Below are 24,391 nucleotides of genomic sequence, written 5' to 3' on the forward strand. Positions count from 1 at the left end.
CAGCCTGAACTTCTTCTTTCATCACCATAGGCTCTTGCTCATATGTTGTTTCATGAAATTCTTCTGTGTCTTCCAATTCCTTTCGATACAATGACTCAGTATATTCCTTCCATCTTTTTTTAATACTTCCGGGATCATTTAACGGGATCATTCCGGGGTCTACGGCCATACCACCCTGAATGCCTGAAGGTAACACTACATGATTTAAAATTAAGCAGGTAGTGCCTCACGGCTGCGTTCTCTCTCCATACCTATTCCATCTGTATGCTGAGCAAATTATTAGAGAAGATGGACTCTTTGAAGAGGAATGTGGCATCAGGATCAGATGGAGACTCAACAAGAGCCCACATTATACAGATGGCACAACCTTGTTTGCTGAAAGTGCAGACTTGAAGCACTTGTTGCAGAAGATCAGGGACTGTAGCATTCAATATGGATTTTATTTTAATATCAAGAGAACAAATAATCTTATCACCAGACTGATAGGCAACATTATAGTGGATGGAGAAGAAACTGAAACTGTCAACAAATTCAACCTACTCGGATCCACAATTAATACCCTTGGTACCAGTAGTCAGAAAATGAGGATTGCATAGGGTATGTCTCCAGGTCAGAACCTCTCCAAATTATTGAGGAATAATGACATCAGTCTGAGGACTAAAGTGCATCTGTTTCAAGCCATGGGTTTTCTAGTCACTTGCTATGCATCTGAGAGCTGGACAATGAATAGGGATGAGAAAAGAAGAATTGATACCTTTGAGATGTGGTACTGGAGAAGAGCACTGAACATCGCATGAATGGCCAAAAGAACAAACGGATATGTCTTAGAGAAGGTGCAGCCGAGCGCTCGCTGGAGGAAAGGATGATCAGGCTTCACCTCACTTACTTCAGGCATGTTGCTACTAGGGTCTATTCCTTAAAGAGGGACATGATTCTTGGAAGGGTGGAGGGTTGGCAAAGGAGAGGAAGACACTCAACCGGGTGGGTTGACAGAGTGACTGCTGTAATGAGCTCATTTGTGTCAAGAAGTGTGAAGATAGCACAGGATAGGACGGGGTTCAAATCCACTATTCACAGGGTCACTATGAGTAGTGCTCAACTCAACACCATGTAACAACAACAACAACAACAAATATGAGAGCCTAACTATGAGGCACTTGTGAGTACAAACCAGGCAGTCTAGAACAGTCCTATCAAGTCTGTTAAGACTCTTAAACAGAGTTTTCAAAATGGATATTAAAGCCTTGACATGAGACTGGAATCCAAGTTGAATTTTTCAAAGCTCCCTTTCCAAAAAGGAGGCCAGGTGGCACAGGCACACTGCATAACATATTGAGATGTTAACCAAAAGGTCACAGTATGACCCCACCAGCAAGCAAAGGGAGAAAGAGAAACAGTCTCCTCTCATAAATATTTACAGGCTCAGAAACCTGATGCTAAGGATCGCTGAGACAAAACTGACTCAATAGCAATGGACACCTTTCCAAACGGAAATGTCTTTAACATTGGCGCTGGCTTGGGCCATACCTCTCAAGGACTGTATTCCTTCTTTATGAGGTCTAGTCAGTGCATGATAACTAGTCTACTCCCATACAATCTTTTTCATTTCAGTAAAAAGATATAGGATTAGATAACTTATGTCAAAGATCTTAGTTCACAGCATTATTTATAGATATTCACAACTTCCTTCAATCAGTATTACATTAAATATAAGTAAGTATAAAAAATTAGCATATGCAGATCATTTTTCCAGTACAATAAGTATTACAACTCAAGGCTTAAATTCTGTATACTGAGCAAATAATTCAAGAAGCTGGCCTTCATGAAAGAGAATATGACATCAGGATAAATATCAAAAGCCTACAATATGCAGATGATGCAATCTTACTCACAGTAAATAAAGAAAACACTTATTAATGAAGCAAACACTGTAGCCTTCAGTATGGATTACACCTCAACATAAAGAAAACAAAAATGTTCGCGTTTGGTGTAACAAGCAACATCATGATAAAAGGAAGAAAGCTTGAAGCTATCAAAGTTTTTGTTTTACTTATATCTACAAGCAACACTCATGGAAATAGCAATCAAGAAATTAAGGACTTGGTACATTGGAGAAATCTGCTGTCAAGATTGCCTTTAAGTGCTAAAGAATAGGATGGCACTTTAAAGACTAACATGCACTGGACACAATCCATTATATTTTTAGTTGCTTTACATGCTTGCAAAATTTGGACAATGAAAAAGAAAAGGCGAAGAGTTGATGCCTTTGAAGTGTGGTATTGATGAAAAATACTGAATATACAGTTATCTGAACAAATAAACCTATCTTGGAGCCAGAGCACTTCTTAGAAACAGAAATGGTGAAACTTTGTCTCACATATTTTGGACATGTTGTTAGAAGGAGCCAGTCCCTGAAGAAGGACATCAGACTTAGAAAAGCGGAGTGTTACCAAAAGCGAAGGAGATCCTCAGAGATGGATCCACACAATGACTGCAACATTGGGCTTATGCATGACAGACCATGGGGACACCACAGAGTCAGAGAAGGCCTCTTGGAGATAACTTTATGGCACATAAGAACAACAATAAGCTTTACATAAATATTGTTATTTATTAGGATGAAAACTGGTATGTAAGTATACCCTAAGTTTTAAATTTTTCTAGTTCAGGGCTTCTCATAGCCCTGTAGCACTCTTGGGCATTTTGGGCCACATAATTCTCTGTTGTAGGAGACTGTTTTGAGTATTGTAAGATTAGCTAAGCAATATTTAGTGGCATTCATTTCCTAAACAAGATGCCTCTGGAAACTCTGTGAACTTAGATAATGTCGATAGTTCTGGAGGGGCGTCACGCCTTTTGTTCACAGGGTGGCTATGAGTCGTGCTCGACTTGAAGACAATCAACAACAACAACCTTCTAGATACCAGCAGGCACCTCATACCCAAGTGGTGACAATTAAAAATGTTTTTAGACATTGCCATATCACCACTGAAGGGCAAACCCACACCCAGTAGTTTGTATGCTCATACACCTGACTCATTTCCACCCTTACACCAAGGCTTTCACTTTTGAACCTCCAAGTTTATGCATGTGATTGTCTTTCTTGTCACAGGAAGCAGATGAAGCCTTACTGTATAACCTTCGCCTTCAAATTGAAGCCCAGTTTCTGCAGGAGGACATCAATTTGGCAAAGGATAGGTACAAAAAGGTAAGCATGATTGTTGTGTAGATGAATCTGGGACATCCAGGCTGATTGTGATTGCAGGGTGGGTTTCCTTTGGGAGTGCGTGTTCTTTAGAACCCAGTTCCGATGGGCTGGTCACTACATGACAGTTTTATCCATATATTTGCAGAGGAGTCTGTAAGCTCCTTGTATGTTCACACACACGTGCACGCACGTGCATGTATGTGCTGGGGTACTAATTATCATCATGGTTGTTGGTTGTAATTATTTGCCAGCGAGTTGGAACCAACTCATAGCTGACCCCCAGTGGGTTTTCAGAGGCAGTAAATTGCAAGTGGGGAGACTGCCCATCCTTCTCTGGCAGAGCAGCTGGTGGATTCAAACCACATGCCTTTGGGATTTCAGTGCAACGTTTTACCACTGAGCCACCAGAACTCCCTGTTATCGCCATAGTGCTATAAAGTAACAGAGAAATTTTACCTGAAAGCAATTGAGTTTACTATGATCTGCCAACCATTTGAGCTCTGAAAACGCAGGTGCTGTTTCTCAGCTTCTCCTCTGAGCCAGGTAATTAGGGGAACACAGAGTCTCCTCTGTGTAGTTCTTTGCAGATTGTCTTCTCTGTTGGCTGACTTTGGGGAACTCTTTATGCTAGAAAAATTCGAGGCTACCAGAGTCAAGTCTGAATTCATATTGTGCAGCTGTATAACTCAATGGGAAGCCTGACTTCTCAGAACCTCTTCGTCTTGCATTAGTTGAATGAGTGTAGCTGACCAGGTTTCTGACTGGACTCCAGGAATGTTCCTGTACACCAGGCTCTGCTGGCCTCCACTGGCTGGGATCTGGGTCACTTCCCTTCAGGGCTTTCTCAAGCTGCCAATGGCTGCTTTGTCTCGCATAGAGGTGTTGAGAAATAACTGTGCCCTTGACCCATGCACGATGGGCTATAGTTTGGTGATGCTATGCATGTCAGAGTAGCTGGGTCATAGACTTTTCAGGGTTGCTTTCCAGAAGTAAGTCTCCAGGTTTTTGTTTGAGGAGCCTCTGGGTGTACTCATACCTGTAGCCTTTTGTATAACACCCAAGTGCATGAAATGTTCAAAGCACTTTTGTTTTTGTTATTGTTGTCTGCTGCAGAGTTAGAATCGACTCATAGCTGACTCTCCTGTGGGTTTTCAGAGGCTGCATAGCTCACAAGAGGAGTTTGCCCATCTTTCTCCCATGAATTTGAACTGCCTGCCTTTGGGTTGGTTGGCAGTGCAGCTCTGCACCTCTAGGCTGCCAGAGCTCCCTTTAAAACACCTTCTTGTTTTCTGTGCCATCGAATCTAGTATGACTCATAGCAACCCTATGAGCAGCAGCTTCGACCCCTACCCTACACCATCCCCATCATCTCCCAAATCGGCCGAGCCTTTGTCTGATGCTCTTGTGAGAATCAAGCAAGATTTGCAGCATCTTCTGCAGTGACAGCACATGGTGTACTTGGCAGCAGATTGACTTTGTTCATCGTCAGTTCCTTCACCGCTGCCCTATTTGTAATGATGTAACATGAAAATATTCATCCCTCTGGTGGCTTAATGGTAAGGAATTGCACTGCCAACACAAAGGTATGTGGTTCGAATCTACCAGCTGCTCCATGAGAGGAAGAAGAGCACTCTCCTTTTGTGTGATTAACGGCTTCTGGAAATCCACTAGAGGATCAGCTGTAGATCATTTCTGACTTGATGAAAAACAACAACAACAACAACAACAACGTGGTTTTCTAGTGTTAGAGGGGGAAATGCAGGAAGCTCAAGTTTAAATGAGAATGTGTTCCATCTCCTAACAGAATCTTCTGGAAATGCAGACCTATGTCAACCTCCTGCAACAGATCACACAGAAGGCACCTCAAGCATCATACATTCTTAGTGGGACAGCTGAGGTAAGAATTTGAGCAAATTAGGTCTGAGGATATTGTGTTTGAGATACTTCTCCTATCACGCATGCCCCTTGGACTTGCTTGAAGTTGCAGAGATTCTGGGAAGGGCTCCGGGCGCGCCTGTTAGGGGAGTAGCCAGTTATTTCCACTTATTTCCTGCTCCCACTTTTTAAATCCAAATCCAAATTTATTTTCTTGGTAATTATTTTTTTCTTTTATGGCACTCATACTGTGAACTCTGGTTTGTAGACACAGTTACCGCCTCTGACTTTCCTCTGGTATTTCTTTTGGTAAATTGTGGAACTTCTTCCTGGTATGAATTCAGTCACTAGTAAGTGCAGAATGAGTGGCCCAAGAGAGTTTATCTTAAATTTTTTTAGTATAAAACTAAAGAAATCTCAAAATTTCCTTTTAAATTGTCTTAGGAGAACTACCACAGTAGTTACTGTAGCAAAGAAAAAAGCCTTTAGTTAGCATTTGCAGTGAAAATAAAAGATGGGAAATGAGAGAGTTTAAAATCAGAACTATTTGTAGACAGAAAGTTTTGGCACCCAACTTCTGAAAAAGCCACTGAAAAATGTGTTGTCATGTGTCAACGCCAACACACTTGTATATATATTTCATGAGAGATTGGTTGAGGCTACTCAAGTCAAAGGTGAAGAAATGGAGGACTTCTACCACCTTCTGCAGTCTGAAATTGATCACATATACAGACAGGATGCATTAGAATACAAAGGTTGGAAACAAAGAAGAATTGGTGGTTGGACAATGTAACACTGAAGATAAGAGACTGAGGAAATTGCAGGGTAGCATTTCTTTTAAAACAAACCCCCCCAAAAAACATAATCACCGAACTGGATGTAAACAGCATCAAATCTACTACATCGGTGGAAAAAGACAATGGAGAAGCTCAATATTATCAGCCAGAAAAATACCAGAAGCCCACTATGAAACACACTACTAATTTCTCACATGCAAGTCAAATTAAAGCTCAAGACAATGAAAACAAGTCTATGAGAGCCGAAATATGACCTTGTGTATATCCCATTTGAATTTAGAAATAATTTTAAGAACATTTGATGCATTGAACACTAATAACTGAAGACCAGGAAAGTTATATGATGACCTTAAGGATATGACACATGAAGAAAATGGAAGGTCATTAAAAAGATAGAGAAGAAACCAAAATGAATGTCAGAAGAGACCCTGAAACCTACTATAGAATGTTGGGATACTAAAGTGAAAGAAGAAATGAGGAAGAAAGAGAATTGAAGGGAAATTGCAAAGAACAGCTTGAGAAGACAAAGCATAAAAACTGTGCAAAGACTTGTAGATAAAAAAAAATAATTTTATTCCCCAAATGGAAGGACATGTTCAATATTCCTCAAGCTGAGAGTTTGGAAGAAGAAAAAATTCAATCTTCAAGTTGCAATACTGAAAAATTCTATCAGCAAAATGTTGAATGATGCAGGAAGCATTGAAACAGGATGAAAGAAACACAGAGTCTTTGTACCCAAAAAGAAGTGGTCAATTCTCAGATTTTAGTAGCATATGGTCAAGAATCAATAGTACTAAAAGAAGTCTAAGTTCATTTAAGGCATTGAGAAAAAACAAAGATCCAACCACAGCAACGATAGCAAAGTTCAACAGGGCAGCAAACAACAAATGCTGGTGAGGTTGTGGAGAGATTGGAACTCTTGTTCACTGTTGGGAAGAATGTAAAAATAGTACTGCCACAATGGAAGGTGGTCTGGTACTTTCCCCAAAAGTTGGAAATAGAAGTACTATATGACCCAGCAATTTCACTACTGGAAATCTACTCAAAAGAAACGAGAGCCGTGACTCAGATATATGCACATGGACAGTTTAGTACTGCATTATTCACAATAGCAAAGAGATGGAAGCAACTCAAGTGCCTATCAACAAATGAATGGATAGAAAAAACTATGGTACATCCACACGATGGAGCACTACACAGCATTGAAAGACAATGAACTTGTAAAACATTACACAACATGGGGAACCTTGAAGACATTATGCTTAGTGAAATATTTGAGCCACAAAAGGACAAAGACTGCATAACACCACTGTTACAAAGTAGGACAGACATGGGGGGGAATGGAGAAAGAGTGGATGGATAATCAACACTGCAATAGAGCTGATGAGGGAAGAACTGTCTGAAAGGAATAATGTAGGATTAGACATTATATGTATGACAATAATCTGGAACAAGGGGTGCAGGGGGACAGGGGAAAGAAAGCATTCATCAATAAAAAAATTATTAAAAAAATAACTAAACAAGGATCTAGGAATTGGTAGAATACTAATTGAAATGTTTCAATAAGCTGATGCAGTGCTGAAGGCCCTAAGTAACATCTCCTTCTGCTGGGAGCTTGTGGCATTGCTTTAGGTCATGACCATGCTTTGCCTTCAGACAGCTGCAGGGCTGTTTGTTACCTTTCCAGTGAGCATGTGAGCCCGAGGGCTTGCTACATATGGGGCTGTGATGGCACCCTGCAGGCAGGGATGAAGAAGGTATTAAGATGAACAGTTATTAAGCAGTGAGAAGCCTGACCAGACCCATAATCCAGAAGCTGGGTGGAAAGCGGTATGATGTGATTGCTACATCTCCCTTCATCCTGAGGTCATAGGTCTAGAATCTGTAAAGCTGGCATCTTCACAGGTCCCTCCTTCTATCAGTACTGTTCCTTCTCTCAGCTTGTTCCTTGTCTGTATCTTAAGTCAGAGAAAGGAAACTGAGAGGCAGACAAACAAAGAACACAGAAATGGAGCAGAACGCAGACACAGAGAACTGTTTCCCCATACACAGGGGGATGCGGGATAAACTGGGGGCTATGGGGTGTAGTTGGCTGTGAGGTATGCCGCTAACCCAAGGGCCTTGCATCCTCTTGCAGTGTGGATCCCCTAGCAAGCAGCTCTGCAGGAGAAAGATGGGCAGCCTCCTCCCATTACATCACATTGGCCTCAGAACCCCGATGAAGGGGTGCTGTGGGTCGGAACTGGCTGCCCAGCAGTGCGTTAGAGCGGGGAGCTGGTGAGGGACTTCTGTGGTTTCCATCTCTAGACCATCTCCTTGCGGCTGCCGTAGGACCTGGAGTGATTCCCTTTGCTCTTGCTCTGTCCTTCTAAGTGTGCTTCTTCTCTCTCTCACCACATTGCTGGGTGCTAAGACTTCAGGGCTTCAGTTAACCTGTGGGCTTGGACACATGCATGAGCACTTGGCATGTACCTGAGCACTTGGTGTGTGTTTGGTTTTTATTCTGAGTGCCTTCAGATCTGCACATCTCTCTCTGTCTGAGGCATTCTTGTGCAGGCAGGCATTGGGAAATAGTGGAGAAATGTATGAATAGATGAACGAAAGTCCAGCCAGGTAGTGACTTGCTGGGGTGTGGGGAGATTGAGGTAGTGTTTTCCTTTGCTTCCAAGTCCACCTAACAAATATCAAATGTTGAAAGTTCCTTGGCTGCCTCCGCAGGGCTCCCTTGGGGGCCTTGCTTTGAAGTCCCAGCATGAGACAAGGGCTGGTTGGCCTGGATGCATGCGCAGTGGAATGCAGTGCATGGTCCAGCACCATCCCCCTGATCGGTGGCAGAGCCTGCTGTTATGTGCTGGAAGGGTTTTTCCATCAGCTGATTCTTTTAGTAGATCACTGTGCCTTTTGTCCTAATTAATTTGTAAATTCATTTAGCATCTGTCTAGAGAAAACGGGACATGGGGACACATGGCTGTGAGTGTCTCTCTGAAAGGGCCAGCAGGAGTGAGAACAGCACAGCTCCTCAATGCCACTGAGTAAAAAGCAAATAAAGAGCCCGTTGTCCAGCCCCGTGGTGCCTCTAGAGCCACACCAACAGCAAGGCTTCATTTATTCATTGTTGACTCACAGACTCACAGTTACACTACCAACAATGGGGTTTATTAGGGAAGTGAGTTGGAGAGGGGGTGAGGCAGAAAATATCCCTCAGAGAATATCCCACAAGTCCAGGTTTCAGTTCAAGTTCCAAGGCACAGCTCCTCAATTAGTCCACGATCTGGTTTCAGTCCGGCAGCCAAATCCAAATCATCAAGCAAGGTTTATCTCAGAGCATGGATAAGCCAGCTTTTCCTGCAGGCATCCAGAAAGAACAGCAAACACTTTTCATTGTGGCCTTTATCTCAGTGCTCCTCTGCTTATACCTTGCCACAGTTTCTCCACAGCAATGCTACAGTCTCTCCAACACCATCACCAGCAGGGTCTTGCTCCAGTCTCCCTCAAGACTTGTTGTCACATGTCTTGCTTGCCTTGAGTCTTGCTGCCCTCTCTGAAAATGCACTCTTTCTTTTCCTAGTCCCACACCTATTTGATGATTTATTTGCAAGATGATGTGTTTGCAATTATGGTAGCTGGAGACCGAAAGAGGCTAACTGTAGTGGCTAAAAAATCCCACCTTTTAGGCTAACGCCACAGGATTATAAAAACACACAGCCTCCATAGACATGATTGTCCATAAAGTTCATTGAGTCAGGAATTGAATCTGGGTCCCTCTATGAGATGTCATAACTAAGTGTCTAAACTCTTACTGTTTTGTTGCCTTTTATAGACATAGAGAATTAAAGCCAAACAAAAAAAAAATCCTCATTCCAAATAATCTCTTGGTTTTTATTGAATTAGAAAGCAAAGCTTTAAGAATGAGCCTGCTAAGGTCATGAATTTTATACTCAAGCAGTTGATGGTTCTGACTTAAATGAAGACCAAGCAGAAAGGCATTAATGGTGGCCTCTGTGGACCTAGCACCTTTGGATTCTGGAAACTGTGTGCTCATAGGCCCACTTGTGAGTGAGAGCTCTCTGGCTTTCTTTCCACAGGACCCACTGCTGATGGAACAGAGGGTTGCTGCTCTGCAGGGCCAGCTGGAGGAGAGCCGGGGCGCCCTCTCCCTCCTGCAGACACAGAGGTCCAGGCTTCAGGCTGAGGTACTGCTCTGCACCCCCTTCCTACTGCTCTGTGTTGGTTACACCACATATGTGAGACCCCAAAAGATGAAGTTGGTCTTTATAGTGTGTTTTATCAAAATACGACATATGTATAGAAAAGTGCGTAAGAAAAAGAGCCAAGTTCTGAAGCTCACTGAACTTCTACACGGTGCACACGCTTGTGTATGTAGCACTCGACTAGAGCATTCTGTGTAGGTGACCAATCTTCCTGATTTGCTCAAGACTTAGGAACTTCCCAGGATGCTGAAGTGTTGAGTGCTAAAATTAATAACATTCTGGGCAGATTGAGGCAGGTGGTGCTGTGTATCTTTGAGTTTTTAGAGGCAGTTAATTGCACAGTAGATTTCCCATCTTCCTCCCATGGAGCAGCTGGAGGATTTGAACCACATGCCTTTGGATCGGCAGCACAGCTTCCCGAGGCAGTTAGTCTCACGAATCCCTGCCTTCCTAGAAGTTCCCTTCATGCCTCCTTCAGTCCCCACCCTCTCCCTCCTGAGGGCAGTGCTGCCCAGACTTCTAACACAGCTGCCTCATCTTGCTAAAGTTTAGCTCATTTTTAAAATAAGAGGGAAGGGACATATAGCCGTTAAGCAGTTGGCTGCTCCTTGGTGGAAAGATGAAGCAGTCTGCTTCCATAAAGATTTACAGCGTCAGCAGCCCTGTGAGCTGCTCTGTCCTATGTGGTCGCTGTGCAGCAGAACTGAGTTGATGGCAATGGAATGTTGGAATTTTTATCTAACCCTTGTTCATCTCTACATTTCCTGTTTCTCATTTCATGCTTTACAACCTCCTTTTTGTAATTTGATTACAAACCTAAAAAACTGTGTCACTAACTACCTCTTAGTCTTGACTTGGTCCTGACTGTGACCTTAGAACCCAGCACAAGACTCCGCCTGCTTCTGGGTGATCCTCACAGTCTGTTCCAACCACTGCGTCAGTTCATCCCGTTGAGGGCTTTGCTCTTTTTCACTGACCCCTACCAGGTATGATGCCTTTCCCTAGCGACCAGTGGATAGCAAGTCCAACGCACATGAGTGTATCTTGCCATCCTTAATTTTAAGGAGCATCTGCACTATACTTTTTCCAAGGCTCTTCTGCTAACAAAAAGTTGGTGGTTTGTGACTCCTCAGAAAGGAATGTCATTTGCTAAAAAAAGTCATTTACTGAACATTTCTGACCCACATAAGGTCATCATGAGTCATCTGAATTGGCAAGGTAATGTTGAAATGAAAGTTCATTGCTGCTACTCCCGTCACAAATACCACACACTTTGGGTCTTGAAACCAAATAATTGCTTATTATTCACACATTCTCTACGTCAGAACAATGGGCAATCTTGATTGCGTTCTCTTATCAAAAGGAAGGTGTTGGCTGGGTCCTTGTCTGAAGACTCTAAGGTACAAAATCCACATGCAGGCTCTTTCAGACCCTATGAGAATTCACTTCAGTGTGGCTGATGGCCTGAAGGGTCTCGGCATTCGGAGGGTTTCCCCTCTGTCTTCAAAGCTAGGAGCAGCAGCACATCAAACCCTTTGCATCAAGCCATCCCTTCATTTGCTTTTCTGCCATCTGCTCTTAAGGTCTGTGTGATTAGGAGTAATTCAGAAGAATATGTTTTTAAGATCAACTGACTCACAACTTTAATTATATTTGCAGTATCTTTCTTGTTATGCAATCACTTATTCATGACCGTAACAAAGGTATTGAGGTCTTTTACACAGCTCCAGTGAAAACACAGGTGACTGGACCCACCTCTGAGTTTCTGACTCAGTAGAGACCATGCTTTGAAAAGAAATGTAGAGGTAGGTCCCAGGCAGGATCGTCACTTGTACCACCAGACCTTCACAGTTTTGTGCAGAGAGATGTTCAGGGCTGGCTTTTTATTTTCTTTTTAAAAATTTTTTATTTTAATTGTGATTTTAATGAAAGTTTACAGAAAAGTTGGATTTTCATTCATGCATTATTGCATATTTTCCTCCCTCCCCTCTCCTTCCCCCTCCACCAATTCGTTTTATTTTTTTAAGGAACTTTTTTTAGAATTTTTATTTTATTATTATTTTTTTGTGTGTACTGTCAAATCATATCTGACTGGTACAGAAGGAGATTGTCCAGGAGATGCTCTGCTGGATTTGAACCACATTACCTCTGGGATTGCAGTGCAGCTTCTTGCCACTAGGCCACCAGAGCTCCCTAGGAACTTTTTAAATTGTTGAGTGAAAGCATGGAGAGCATGTTGGCTTTTCTCTCAGAAGTTTATACACATTCTGTTTCATGGCGTTGGCTGCAGTCTCCACTGTTTAACTACACTGTGCTTACCCTTTTCATTCCTCCATCTTGCCCGTCCTTTCCTGCTTTCTGAACTTTATCCCGGGTGGGCGTCAGTTGCCCTTTGAGCTCATGTGTTTGATTGTTCTAAGGAATGTGTATATCCCTGGCGGTATTACTTACTGGGGAAGGCCTGTCTGCTGTTTGGTTAAAGATCCAGCCACAGTGGTGAGCCAGTCCTCGCTTGAGGGGGGACTAAGGGTCTCAGGCTTGAGGTTCCACCAGCCTCTCTCAGACCAACAGACCTGACTTTTTTGTGATTTGATTTTGTTCCACCTTTCCCTACTGTCCAGGACCTTCTGTTGTGACCTCCTTCAGAGGGTCAGCAGTGGGAGCCAAACACTGTCTAGGTTCTCTGACAGGGGGTCATGGAGGCTGAGGTTCATACAGCCTTTTAGTCCTTGAGACATACTATTTTCATGTGCTTTCATTTTCTTCACTTCTATTTGCCTCACAGCGGGAGAGGCCAGTATTTAAATGAGTCACTCTTCACCACAGCTGGGCGTGGAACATGGTCTTTGTGGACTACATTATGCCAGTGGACCTGGAAGTCCCCACAACTATGGCCCAGAGCCCCCAGGCCCAACTTCCCTCAGGTCGTGGCTAGCCAGTTTACCTAACGTTGTCTCATTTGCTCTCTGTTTGTATGGATATGTTTATAGCACATGCAGATGTATTTGTAGAACTATCTGCCAAAGCTACGTTGGTGAAGCTCTTTTGGCCTCCCTGTATCTGTTCATCTTGCCTGTCTGCTTCTGTGTCCTTTTGTAGATGTAGTTGTGTCCTGGCGTGTTGGAAGAGACTCATAGTGACCCTCAAGGGGTTTTCAGAGGAAGGAAGCTGCATGGGAGAAGATTGCCTGTCTTTCTTCTCTGGAGCAGCTGGTGAATTTGAACCATGGGCCTTTGGGTTGGCAGCACACCTCCTTACCACCAGAGCTCCCTTCTTATAGATTAGTGTTTGTTATTAGCACCTATGCAGAATTAAATAGGAAACACCCTTTTCACCTTTCTTGTCTTGATGCTCATGTATCTGTCCATGTCTGCTTTTTCTTTAGTGACACAGACCCCTTTATTGTATATTGTCTTTCCTTTCACCAACATGTCTGCTGGCCTGCTAACCACAGAGTTGGCAGTTCAAGCCCACCAGCTGCTCCTTGGGAGAAATATGAGGCCATTTCCTTCCATTAAAATCTTCAGCCATGAAAACTTGATGGAGGGTCACCCCGAGGCAGGACCCACTCTCCTGCAGTGCTTTACTTACTGATTTTTAATTTAAATAGTGACTTTTCTCTGTCATCTTCTCCCCGCTGATCTCTGTTAAGCATCAGAGAAGGATTCTTTCTATGCACAAACATTTCATTGGCCTTTTGTAATGGTGAACTCATGTGATATTTGTTCTTTTCTTGTATTTTCTTTTTAAAATATTTTGACTAATTCTTTTGTTTCAGTGAAGGCTTACAAATAATATTGATCTTTTGTAGATAATTTGTTTTATAACATTAATTGCCATTGATTAATGTAATTAATAGTGTTAATTTTTATCTGTTATTTTGTGATTGACTTATTTTACTCAGCCTAATATCCTCAAGATTCATCCATATTGTAAGGCAGATCTTGAATTTTTTTATTATTCTTTGATACTGCATGGTATTTCATTGTGTGTCTGTACCGTAGTTTGTTTACCCATTTATCCATTGATGGACATTTAGTTTGTTTCCATCTTTTTGTTATTGTAAAGAATTTGGCACAGAGCATGGATGTGCATATATCCGTTTTGAATCCTAGCTGTCATTTACTTAGGACATATACACATAGAAGTAGGATTGCTGGATCCAATGACATTTCTATTTCTAGTTATTTAAAGAATCACCATACTGTTTTCCATAGTGGTTGCATCATTTTACCGTCCTACCTACCAGCACTGTATGAGTGTCCCAGTCTCTCCACACCCTTGGCAGTATTTGTTTCCTGTCTTACTGACCTGCTATTATTGTTGCGGTGAGATAATGTCTCATTTTGATTTGCTTCTCTCTAATGGCCAATGCTCACAAGCATTTCTTCATGTGTTTATTGGCTGCATGGCTGGCTTTTTTTCTCTAGTTTTAAAGGATTCTCCTAGATTTTTGATGGAGTAGCTAAGCTGAGAGCTGTGACAATTTGGTGCTGCAGCCCTGACTGGCTGCCTTGACTGGAGACGTGGTACAGATGGTGGGGAGAGAGAGGGCTCCTGCCTGGCAGGCTTGTTCGGTTTGTCCTGCTGAAGGTTAGGGCCTTGGAGGATTTCAGAATTCCCCACAGCCGGGCTTCTCGGAGTGTGGGCCCACTCTAGCTGACTGGACGAGGGCTGCTGGGTGAGGAAGCTTTCCAGGTAGTGATGCCAGTTCAGGTTTGAGAACATTGGTTCACAGAGTGAAAGGAGCAGTGGCCTGGACTCGGGCCTGTGGCACTTTCCTTCTTAGGGCTGAATGTGTTGTACGTGGGTGGACAGCGACCCAGGACAGCTTCTGCAGCTTGGGCACCCATTTGGAGGAGTGAGCTCCTACCTCAGCCCGCTTTGGCCCCAGAGTTCAAGGCCTTTTTAAAAGAGAAAACTGAAGAAATCTAGTATCCTTCAGATACTTGACTCCTTAGCCTCAAGTCCATTCCAACTCATAGGGACCCTGTAGAACAGAGTAGAATAGTAGACCCAGATCGTGTACAGAACTCCACAGAATAGCACCTTTGCTAAGTGATGCCTAAATTATTTCCCTGAATCAGTTGAGTGTTTGTGATACAAGGAGTGAGAAAATTCATGTTAATTAGTCCGAATTTATCCACAGATTTATTTCATTAAAGCCTGTAGCACCACCTAGTGGTCAGGTTTGGTAGGACAGGGTTCCGGTTGCCCTGTCCCGTGCTTGGCTGCTAGACCAAAGACTAGCCGCTTTACAGACTTGGAGCTTATGGCCTTGGGAGTCCTGTGAGTGATCCCGCTCTGTCCTGCAGAGGTACAGGGGTACTGTGAGAGTCGGAATCAACTTTTTCAAAAAGGCCTTCAGTCACCTGGGTGCCCGTGAGAGCTGAGGTTGGGGCTTAGCCCCTCCAGGTCCTGGGCTCCTGTGTAAAATCCAGCCCTGCAGGCCTGTCTGCACATTGATTCCTTCATCCAGACTCTATTGCCAAGATCCCTGAAGGACATGACCACCACATAGAGGGTGGAGTGGGGTGTGCACCACAGGTTTGGGGGTGGAAATGAGGGGAGAGGGGTGGAGAAGAAACAATAGAAATGGGAAGGGTTTACGTAGAGGGTCATAGAATTCAGGGTTCAGAATCTTCAGCCTGCATGCCTCTGCCCAGTACTTCCCCCAAAAGCAAACGTTGTGGGGCGCCCTCTTGTCCTCTTGCCCTCCTGACCTCTCAGGCTTTTACCGCCACCTGCCCCTTGACTCATCACTTTCTGGAAGCCTTTGCCCTTCTTCTTTTCCCGTCTCCTCCTGGAAGCTTCTTTGACACCCCTAGCACCTGGGTCTGCCATGTGTCCATGCATGGGCATGTTTCAATAACTGAAATCAGGCCTCCACCTGCTGAAGCTCCCCTGCCCTAAATGTAAGAGCCAGGTGGGTCGGGGTCCAGTACCCCTTTTGTTGGTAGTTGTCAAGTCACCCTAATTCATGGGGACTTTATGAGTAACAGAATAAGATGTGGTCTGGCGCTGTGCCAGCCATCACTGGTGGGCCCGTGTTCACTCTTGTGGCCTCTGTGTACTTAGAGTTCTTCCAGCCCAGGGGAAATTCCAGCTGTATGAGACACACATACTTCATGCAAAGGAAAAAAACCCAACCAACACTCCACACCAAAAACCAAGCAAATAAACAAACAAACAAACATAAATCCCTGACTCAGAGATATAATAAAAGAGCGTACCTGTGCTGGAGGGTACAGATATTACAGGTAACTTTTCCTAGCCTCTGATTTCTCAACCCTTGTCCAACCCTTGATTATTCTGTTTATAGTTTAGATGTTTGTTGAGTGAAAGCATTTGGAGAGAGACGTATGTGGGATCACACTGCGTCTCCAGTGTTTTCATAAGGACAGTGCTGGGTCCAAGGTGGCCTTCATGTGGTGGTGTCCTGTGGACACATGGGAACAAAAAGTGTTCTAAGAGGCCCTGAGGGGAGTCGCTAAGGCTTGTGGTTTCTGGTGGGTTTAACTCCTCCTGGGGATTTATGGACAAGTCACCAATCCTTTGTACTCAGTTTCCTCACCTGCAAAGTGAGTCATCACATTGCTGGGGGTTCAATGAGTTGACACCTTAGAACTTGCCAGTGTGTTATTACTGCCTCAGGCTGGGGAACCGAGACCCAAAGGGACAAAAGACTCTACATATACTTTTTTTTCACTTACACTTTGTGATGGAAAATTTCAAGCATATATAACAGTGAGAGAATATCCTAACAAGCCCGATATCTCTATTCTGAGCTTTGGCAGTCAGCTCACAGCCCCCTCCTGCATCCCACCATACCAGTAATTCTAAGCAAACTCCACACGTGGTATCATGTTACCTGTTAATATTTACACATATCTGTTGGAGATGAGGATTTCTTTTATGAGGACAACCATTAAATCATTTGTGATTCCAACTCATGGTGATCCCGTGCTCAGAACAGAACACTGGCCAGTCCCATGCCATCTTCAACAGCCATTACTGTGTTGGAGCCCAGTGTACCAGCTACTCTGCTCCTCTGTCTCATTGAAGGGCTTCCTCTCTTTTGTTGACCGTTTACTTTACCTAGCATGTCTGTCTCCAAGGACTGGTTCTTCCTGATAACATGTCCAGAGTTCATGAGACAATGTCTTACCATCTTTTTTCTAAGAGATAGTATGGTCTTACTTCTGACAAGAGACATTTTTAATTTTTCCATGGGATATTTAATATTCTTCACAAATACCATATTTTTTTTATCTTCTTTTTAAATTGTTCAGCTTCCTTATGCTCTTATGTTGCAGTCGTTAGGTGTGGTAGAATCAACCACGACTCATAGCGACCCTGTGAACAACAGATCTGAACCCTTCCCTATCCTGTGCCGTCCTCTGCATCTCTGATACTTTTGAGCTCATTGTTCCAGCCACTGTGTCAGCCCATCTCCTTGAAGGTCTTCCTCTCCTTCACTGACCCTCTACCCTCCAGGCATGGCGAGATAGAGTTTCCTCATCCGTGCCTCTGAGGAGCACGCTGGTTGCACCTTCTCTAAGACATATTTGTTTCTTCTGGCAGTTCATGGGGTATTAAGTACTTTTTTGCAACATCATAACTTAAAGGCATTGATTTTACGGCTGTCATCCTTAGTCAGTGTCCAGCGTTCAGATGCAAGGAAGTAATTGAAAAGACCATTAGGTGCACTGTGGTCCTCAAACTGACACCACCGCTCCTCAGTACCTTGGAGAAGTTCCTGACTGCAGATTTCTCCAACGAAACACGCTTTTTTGATTTTTTGACTGCTCCTGCCAAGGGTATTGATATAGATCTTAGCAAGATTAAATTGTCGGCCCTTTAACCTTATTTACATACCTATTGGCCTGACGATGAGGGTTTTTGCTTTCTTGATGTTGAGGAATTTAAATGATATCTTTGCTTTTTGACACTTTAAAATATGTCTTTTGATTTCTTGATTGCCACTTCCATTGTTGTTGATTATATGAACTCTTTGTTGATCGTGATACTGATTACCATTCCAGTTGTGAGGATTTTGGTTTTCTTTATGTTTGGGTGTAATCCATACTCTAGGTTTCCCCTCATCATTGTATTTCCCCATTGACAACTGTTTGTTAGCAGTACATTGTTCTAAACTACAGGTGGTATGGGCACCAGCTCTCTCCTGCACAGATGGGGAAGGCATGATTTGCTGTAAGGCCATCATGCTGGGCTTCACCCCTCCTGCTGCCTGGCCTGGTCTTTTTTTGACCCTCACGTGGAAAGCTGGCTTCATGATCCATCCATTCTTGGATAGCTTGTCTCTGAGACTCTTGGCTCAGAAGGGTCTTGTAAATTTCGTTATGTCTTGGGAACATTTTCTAGAGTGTGAACTGGACTCAGGGGCCAGTGTGGTGTGGGCAGGAGTACATGGTCTCACTATGAGTTGGTGGGGAAGTTTGGTATTTGACAAAACAGGCAACTTAGAGTCAAAATTATTTTGTTGAGGAAAAGAACTTTCATCAGAGTAGCTTAAACAGGACGGCTGCTATTTTCTTTCTTATTGGAATATTTTTTCTATTTCTAAAAAGTTACAAAAATACCCCACAGTTCCTGTCTCCTCTTAACCCAGCTTCTCCACATGCGAGCTTCCCAATAGCCAGTGTGATTGTTGTGAGGGTCCATCATGTGTGTTCCCACTCCTACGACCCAGGTGCCAGAGGACAGGCCCTAAGGTTTTCTAGAATGGAACACTTTCAGGAGCAGGTGGCTCATGGAGCAGCTGGGTGGGTTTGAACTGCTGATCTTCCACTGCAAGATGCTTAACCATTGTGCCAGCAGGGATCCTTAATGACCACAATTATGAAAAGCAGAACATTGACATTGATAGAGTAATCTGTAGATCTTACTGACATTTCCCCCATCCCTGTCCTTAGTTCAGCAGCACTTATGTGAACATTTTTGAATTCTGGGTTTTACTCACATAGGTGTCATGCCTTCTTAGTCTAGTCCAACCTGGAGTAGCCCCTCAGTCTTTGTCTCTTCTGACCTTAATGCCCTTGAAGAGTCCAGGCCTGCTATTCTGTGGCCTGTCCACCAGCTTGGGTTTTCTGATTCTGCAGAGGCTGTGCTTTGGCAGGAGCGCCTCCTTCCCTCCCAGTGCATCACGTCAGCAGGATGTGTGGAGGCACAGATGGCTGATGTGCTCAGCTGCTCACCCAAAGGTTGAATGTTCAAATCCTCCCAGAGGTACCAAAGAAGAAAGCTAATCACCAATCTCCTTCAAAAAAACTCACCCCAGGAGCCCAGTGGAGCACAGGTCTAGTTTGGACTTTGAGTGGCTACTGACTTTTTATTATTTCACTGCTCAATCTTTTTGCTCGTAATAATTAACTCTGGTAACTTGGTTTAGGTGATGCTTGCCATGTTTCACTGCTGTAAAGAGACTATTGTTTCCAGGGAAAGTGTGAGGAGTCATTTATGTAATGGGAGGCAGCGGTGAAGCAGAGCCTGAGGCGATGCTCCGGGTCTTCCTGCCTCCCCCCCCCTCGCTGGCTCTTCTCTTACTGTGGGCTCTCCCATCTGCTGCGTTTGACCTTTGGTCTTGGTTTGTCTCAGCTTCTCCAGGCAGGTGATGGCCCTTCCAGGATGGGGGCAGCCTCCTACCCCAATTTTAGACATCCTGGCAAGTCTAGAACCTGCACCAACCCTCTGCCTGAGAACGTATTCCAAATTCCTGGGAGAGGAAGCCTGTGATTGGCCTGTTAATGTGAGGTCCACCTAGTTCAGGAGAGTGGGCCACCTTGTGGTCGTGACTCTTCCTCTGTGTGGGATAGGGCATCTGTCAGGGGAGCGATGGCATGCCATGGGTAGGCGTCCACCCAGTTGCCCGGTTATGCCCTCCCTCCCTCCCTCCCTCCCTTCCTTCCGCAACAGATATGCTCCCAAAAAATTTTTGTAAGGTACATCTTCCGGTGGCATCACTTAGGAAACTTTACTACTCTCAGGTGCAATTCACAGTAAGACTCTTGTAATGAGAAGGGCTGTCTTCCATAGCACTTGGCGAGGGCAGTGAGGTCTGCTGTTTGAAATGCCTGCTAGAGCACATGCGTGCAGTTGAACACAGATGCCCACCTAGCCCCTCACTGATCAGAGTGCAGCCTGTAGGCCAGCACCACCAGTACCAGGTTGGACGTGCAGAGTCCCATTAGTGCCTCTAGTACAGGTTAAAGCCCAAGAAGGCTGCTGTTTGTATTTGTTTCCTTTTTGAAGATTATGTTAGATCTCATATGAGTTGAAAAAAATAAGATTATGAAAACAAAACTGACAGCTAAAAGAATTAGCTTTATAAGTAAGTACATTTATGGGTGTTCACGCAGCTGGTATCCACTCACCTGTCCGTCCATCATCCTGTGGTGGTGGGCATGTGGGCTGTGATGTTAGCAGCTATGTTACCAATATTTCGAATACACGCGGGGTCATTCATAGTTTCAGCAGAGCTTTCAGACTAAGACATACTAAAAACAGATCTGTTGATCTACTCTTTTTAAGATATTAGGCAGTGAAGACCTTGTGGATCACACTGTGTGTGCTGGAGATGAGCCTCTCTTGTTGGAAGGTACTGCAGATCCCATTGAGAAGGGCTGTCAGGTCAAAGTAGTTGTCGTTAGGTTCCATCAGCCAAGTACAGCTCCAAGTACAGCTCATAGCAACCCTATAAACAATAGATGTGAACCTTGCCCTGTCCTGTGCCATCCTCATCACCCCTAATATGCTTGACCACCTTGCTGCAGCTGCTATGTCAATCCATCCTGTTGGGAATCTTCCTTCCTTTCTCTAACCCTCATCTTTTTGATGATGCTATCTTTTCCCAAGGACTGGCACCTCCTAGGGCTCACAGCATGTGAGATGAAGTTTCTTCATCCTTGCCTGTGAGGAACACACCTGGTTTCTCTTTCTCTAGGACTTACTTGTTTGTCCTTCGGCAATCCATGGGATATTCAGTACTTTTCTCCAACGCCACAACTCAAAGTTGTGGTTTCTTCTTCTGCCATCCTTATTCATTGCTGAGCTTTCAGATTCATAGGATGCAGTTGAAAAGATCCTAGCTTGAATTAGGTGCACTGTGGTTTTTAAACAGACATCATTGCTCTTTAGCACCTAGGAGAGGTCCCTGACAGCAGATTTTCCCAATGCAATTAGTCTTTGGATTTCTTGACTGCTAGTACCAAGGTATTGATTGTGGGTCCAAGTAAGATGAAATTGTTGACAACTTCAATTTTTTTCTTCATCTTTCATAGTGTTGCCTCTTGATCCAGTCATGAGGAATTTTTGTTTTTATATTGAGCTGTAATCCATACTGAAGGCTGTAGTCACTGATTTTCTGCAGCAAGCACTTTAAATCCTCTTCACTTTCAGCAGGCAAGATTGTGTCATCTGCATAATTCAAGTTGTTGAGTCTTCCTCCCATCCTGGTGCTACATTCTTTTTCAGAAATCCCAACTTCCAGAGTGGTTTGCTCAGCATTCAGATTCAGTAGGATGGAGAAGGGATAGGGCTGACCTTGGTGACATGCAGGCAGTAAAGCTTTGGGGATCTTCCTTTGTACAATGTTACACAATTCAAAATGAGAAAAAACAGCTGCAAACATCCATCAGCAATTGGAGTGTTTGAAGTATGAATCAAGGAAAATTGGAAACTGTCAAAAGTGAAAAGGAACACTTGGAGATAGATATCCTAGGCAGCAGTGAGCTGAGATGGACAGGTAGGAGACATTTTGGATTGGACAATAGCATGGGCTATAATGCTTGGAAAGACATATTGAAGAGGAACTGCACCTTATCCGTTTTCTCAAAGAACATTTCAAGAGCTGTCCTGAAGTACAACACTGTCATAAAGATATCTACATGCCTGTAAGGATGACCAGGGAACTCTGATGGTCAACGGATAAAGCATTAAGCTGCTAACTAAAATCTAAGCATGGGCCTCTGGTATTCTAGTGGTAAGGAGTTGTGCTGCCACCCCAAAGACACATAATTCTAATCAACCAATTACTCTGCAACAGAAAGATAGGAAATCTCCTCCTGTGTGATTTATACTCTGTTAAAACCTGCTTGAAGGTCAACAGTGAGTATGTTCTGATTGGGAGGCACAACAACAACAACATCAAAATACCCATAAGTCACGTAAGGAGAGAAAGGTGAAACAGCTTGCTTCATTCAAGGTTCACAGCCTTGGGGACCCGAGGGAGCACTTTTACTCTCTCTCACAGGGTTACTGTAACTTAATGCACTTTTATTCTGCCCTACAGGGTTGGAATGTAACTTGATGTTAGTAGATCATGTTTTGTTTTGTTTTTGAATAAAGAAGACTAGTTAATAAAATTATTATACAAATTTCCATGTCAACCACAAATACCAAAGATGAAGAAATTTGAGACATTCTAACCAACTTGAACAGTATAAAATTTATCAAACATGTAATCAAGATAACTAGTGATTGGAATGTGAAAGTTGGAAGCAAAGAGAAAGGGTCCTATTTGGAAAAGAAGGTCTTGGTGATAGAAATGATGCCAGAGATTGTGTGATAGAATTTTGCAAGATCAATGATGTGTTCATTGGAAATATCTTTATTCAACAGTATACATAGCGACTGTATTCCCAGACCTCGCTCAATGGAATATACAGGGATGTAATTAGTATTCAGTGGAATGAGATGATGGACAAAATCAACAACATCGATCACCAAGGACTGCGGAACACACCATAACTTGCTCTTATGTAACTTTGAGTTGAAGGTGAAGAAAAGTGAAACAAGTTCAGGAGAACCAAAATATGGCTTGGAGTACGTCCCACCTGTATTTAGACATCATTTCAAGTACAGGTTTCATGCAGTGAACATGAATGACCAAAGAGCAGATGAATTGTGGATAACATCAAAAGCATCATACATGAAGAAAGCAAAAGGTCATTAAAAAGACAGGAAAGCAAGGAAAGAAAACAAAACGGATGCCAGAAGAGACTCAGATTTGCTCTGGGATGTAGAACATCTAACATGAACAGAAGGATGAAGAAAATCAAAGACACATAGAACCAGTTATTCTAAAGGATTGTTGAGCTACATGAAGTCTCAGCTTCCATGACCATGAAGAACTAGATAGTGTGTGGTTACCACACCCAAGCATGCCAAAGGGATTGACAGAGAAATCCTGGGAAAAGTAGGACAAATATGAAACAAAACTCTCATTATCATTTAAAAAAAAGGCTTTAGGGAATTATTTCCACCTACTTCTTATAGGAAAAGTTAGAAATGTGTACAGTATTAAATATAAACCTTGTTTTCACTGAAATAAGCCTTATGTTTCTTCTAAATTGAAATAGCTAGAGTTTACTGGACATGGATACTACTAGATACCGTTGTTGTTGTTAAGTGCCGTCAAGTCGCAGGCGACTCATAGTGACCCTATGAAGGAGAGTTCTCGACACTTGGGTGCCTTTCATCCTCTCTCCAGGTTCACCCAAGCGTCGAGGACTCCCCTTCAGAGGGCCGCTATGAGTCGCCTGTGACTCGACGACACTCAACAACAATAATATCAACATAGAGAGATCAGCTGGCCCAGTGGACAGAAAGCGATGCTACCAAGCCAAAGGTGGTTGACTTTTAATCCGCTGCCCTCGGGCCCGTCTTTCATTGTTTTTGTTCAGACATTCCTCTAGGTCGTATAGCCCTGGTGTACAAGTTGCTGTACCTTGTTCACTTTTGGTTGCTGTGAGGCGGAACACCGTGACACTGGTGTGTCAAATGCGTTAATGATTGGCTACCCAATGCGGACAGAGAGTGGGGTGTAGCGCCCCGATTAAAACAATCTTGGAAGGAGGAGTGGCATCCACTTCCATAATAGCTTGCCTCCGGAAACCCTATGAACCTGGAGAGATACTATATAATTTTGCACTGTTCTAACAAAAGAAAGCAAAGCACATATTTATTTCAAGTGAATTAGCAATTATAAATTATTAAAAGCAGCAGCAAATGCATTTCAAAACATAGGAGTTATGTATGAATGAGAAAACCTACCCTCAGCCACGTGGATTGACACAGTAACTACTGCAGTGGGGTGGAGTGTATCAGAGATGGTGAAGATAGCACAGGATAAGACCGGTTCAGATCTGTAGGGGGCACTGTGGGTCATACTTGACTCAATGACACCTAACAACAGTAACAACACAGGCCCATTTACATTTCTAAATACAATGAGATGATGATGTTGTTGTTGTTGTTGAATACCATAGAGTTAGAACTGA

The 24,391-nt window shown here is 43.3% G+C and overlaps 1 protein-coding gene across 1 annotated transcript in view; it reads left to right on the top strand.

Annotated features, from left to right (window-relative positions):
* The window catches only part of BFSP1 (beaded filament structural protein 1, filensin), a 68,280-nt gene that overhangs the window by 27,120 nt on the left and 16,769 nt on the right, over positions 1-24,391 (top strand). The window contains exons 3-5 of the mRNA XM_006902085.1: positions 3,113-3,208; positions 5,013-5,105; positions 9,966-10,073. Coding sequence (XP_006902147.1) covers positions 3,113-3,208; positions 5,013-5,105; positions 9,966-10,073 — 297 coding nt within the window. The remainder of the gene's footprint in view (positions 1-3,112; positions 3,209-5,012; positions 5,106-9,965; positions 10,074-24,391) is intronic.

The sequence above is a fragment of the Elephantulus edwardii genome, unplaced genomic scaffold, assembly GCF_000299155.1.
Source record: "Elephantulus edwardii isolate Elephantulus edwardi_28Jun2011 unplaced genomic scaffold, EleEdw1.0 scaffold00366, whole genome shotgun sequence".
NCBI lineage: Eukaryota > Metazoa > Chordata > Mammalia > Macroscelidea > Macroscelididae > Elephantulus > Elephantulus edwardii.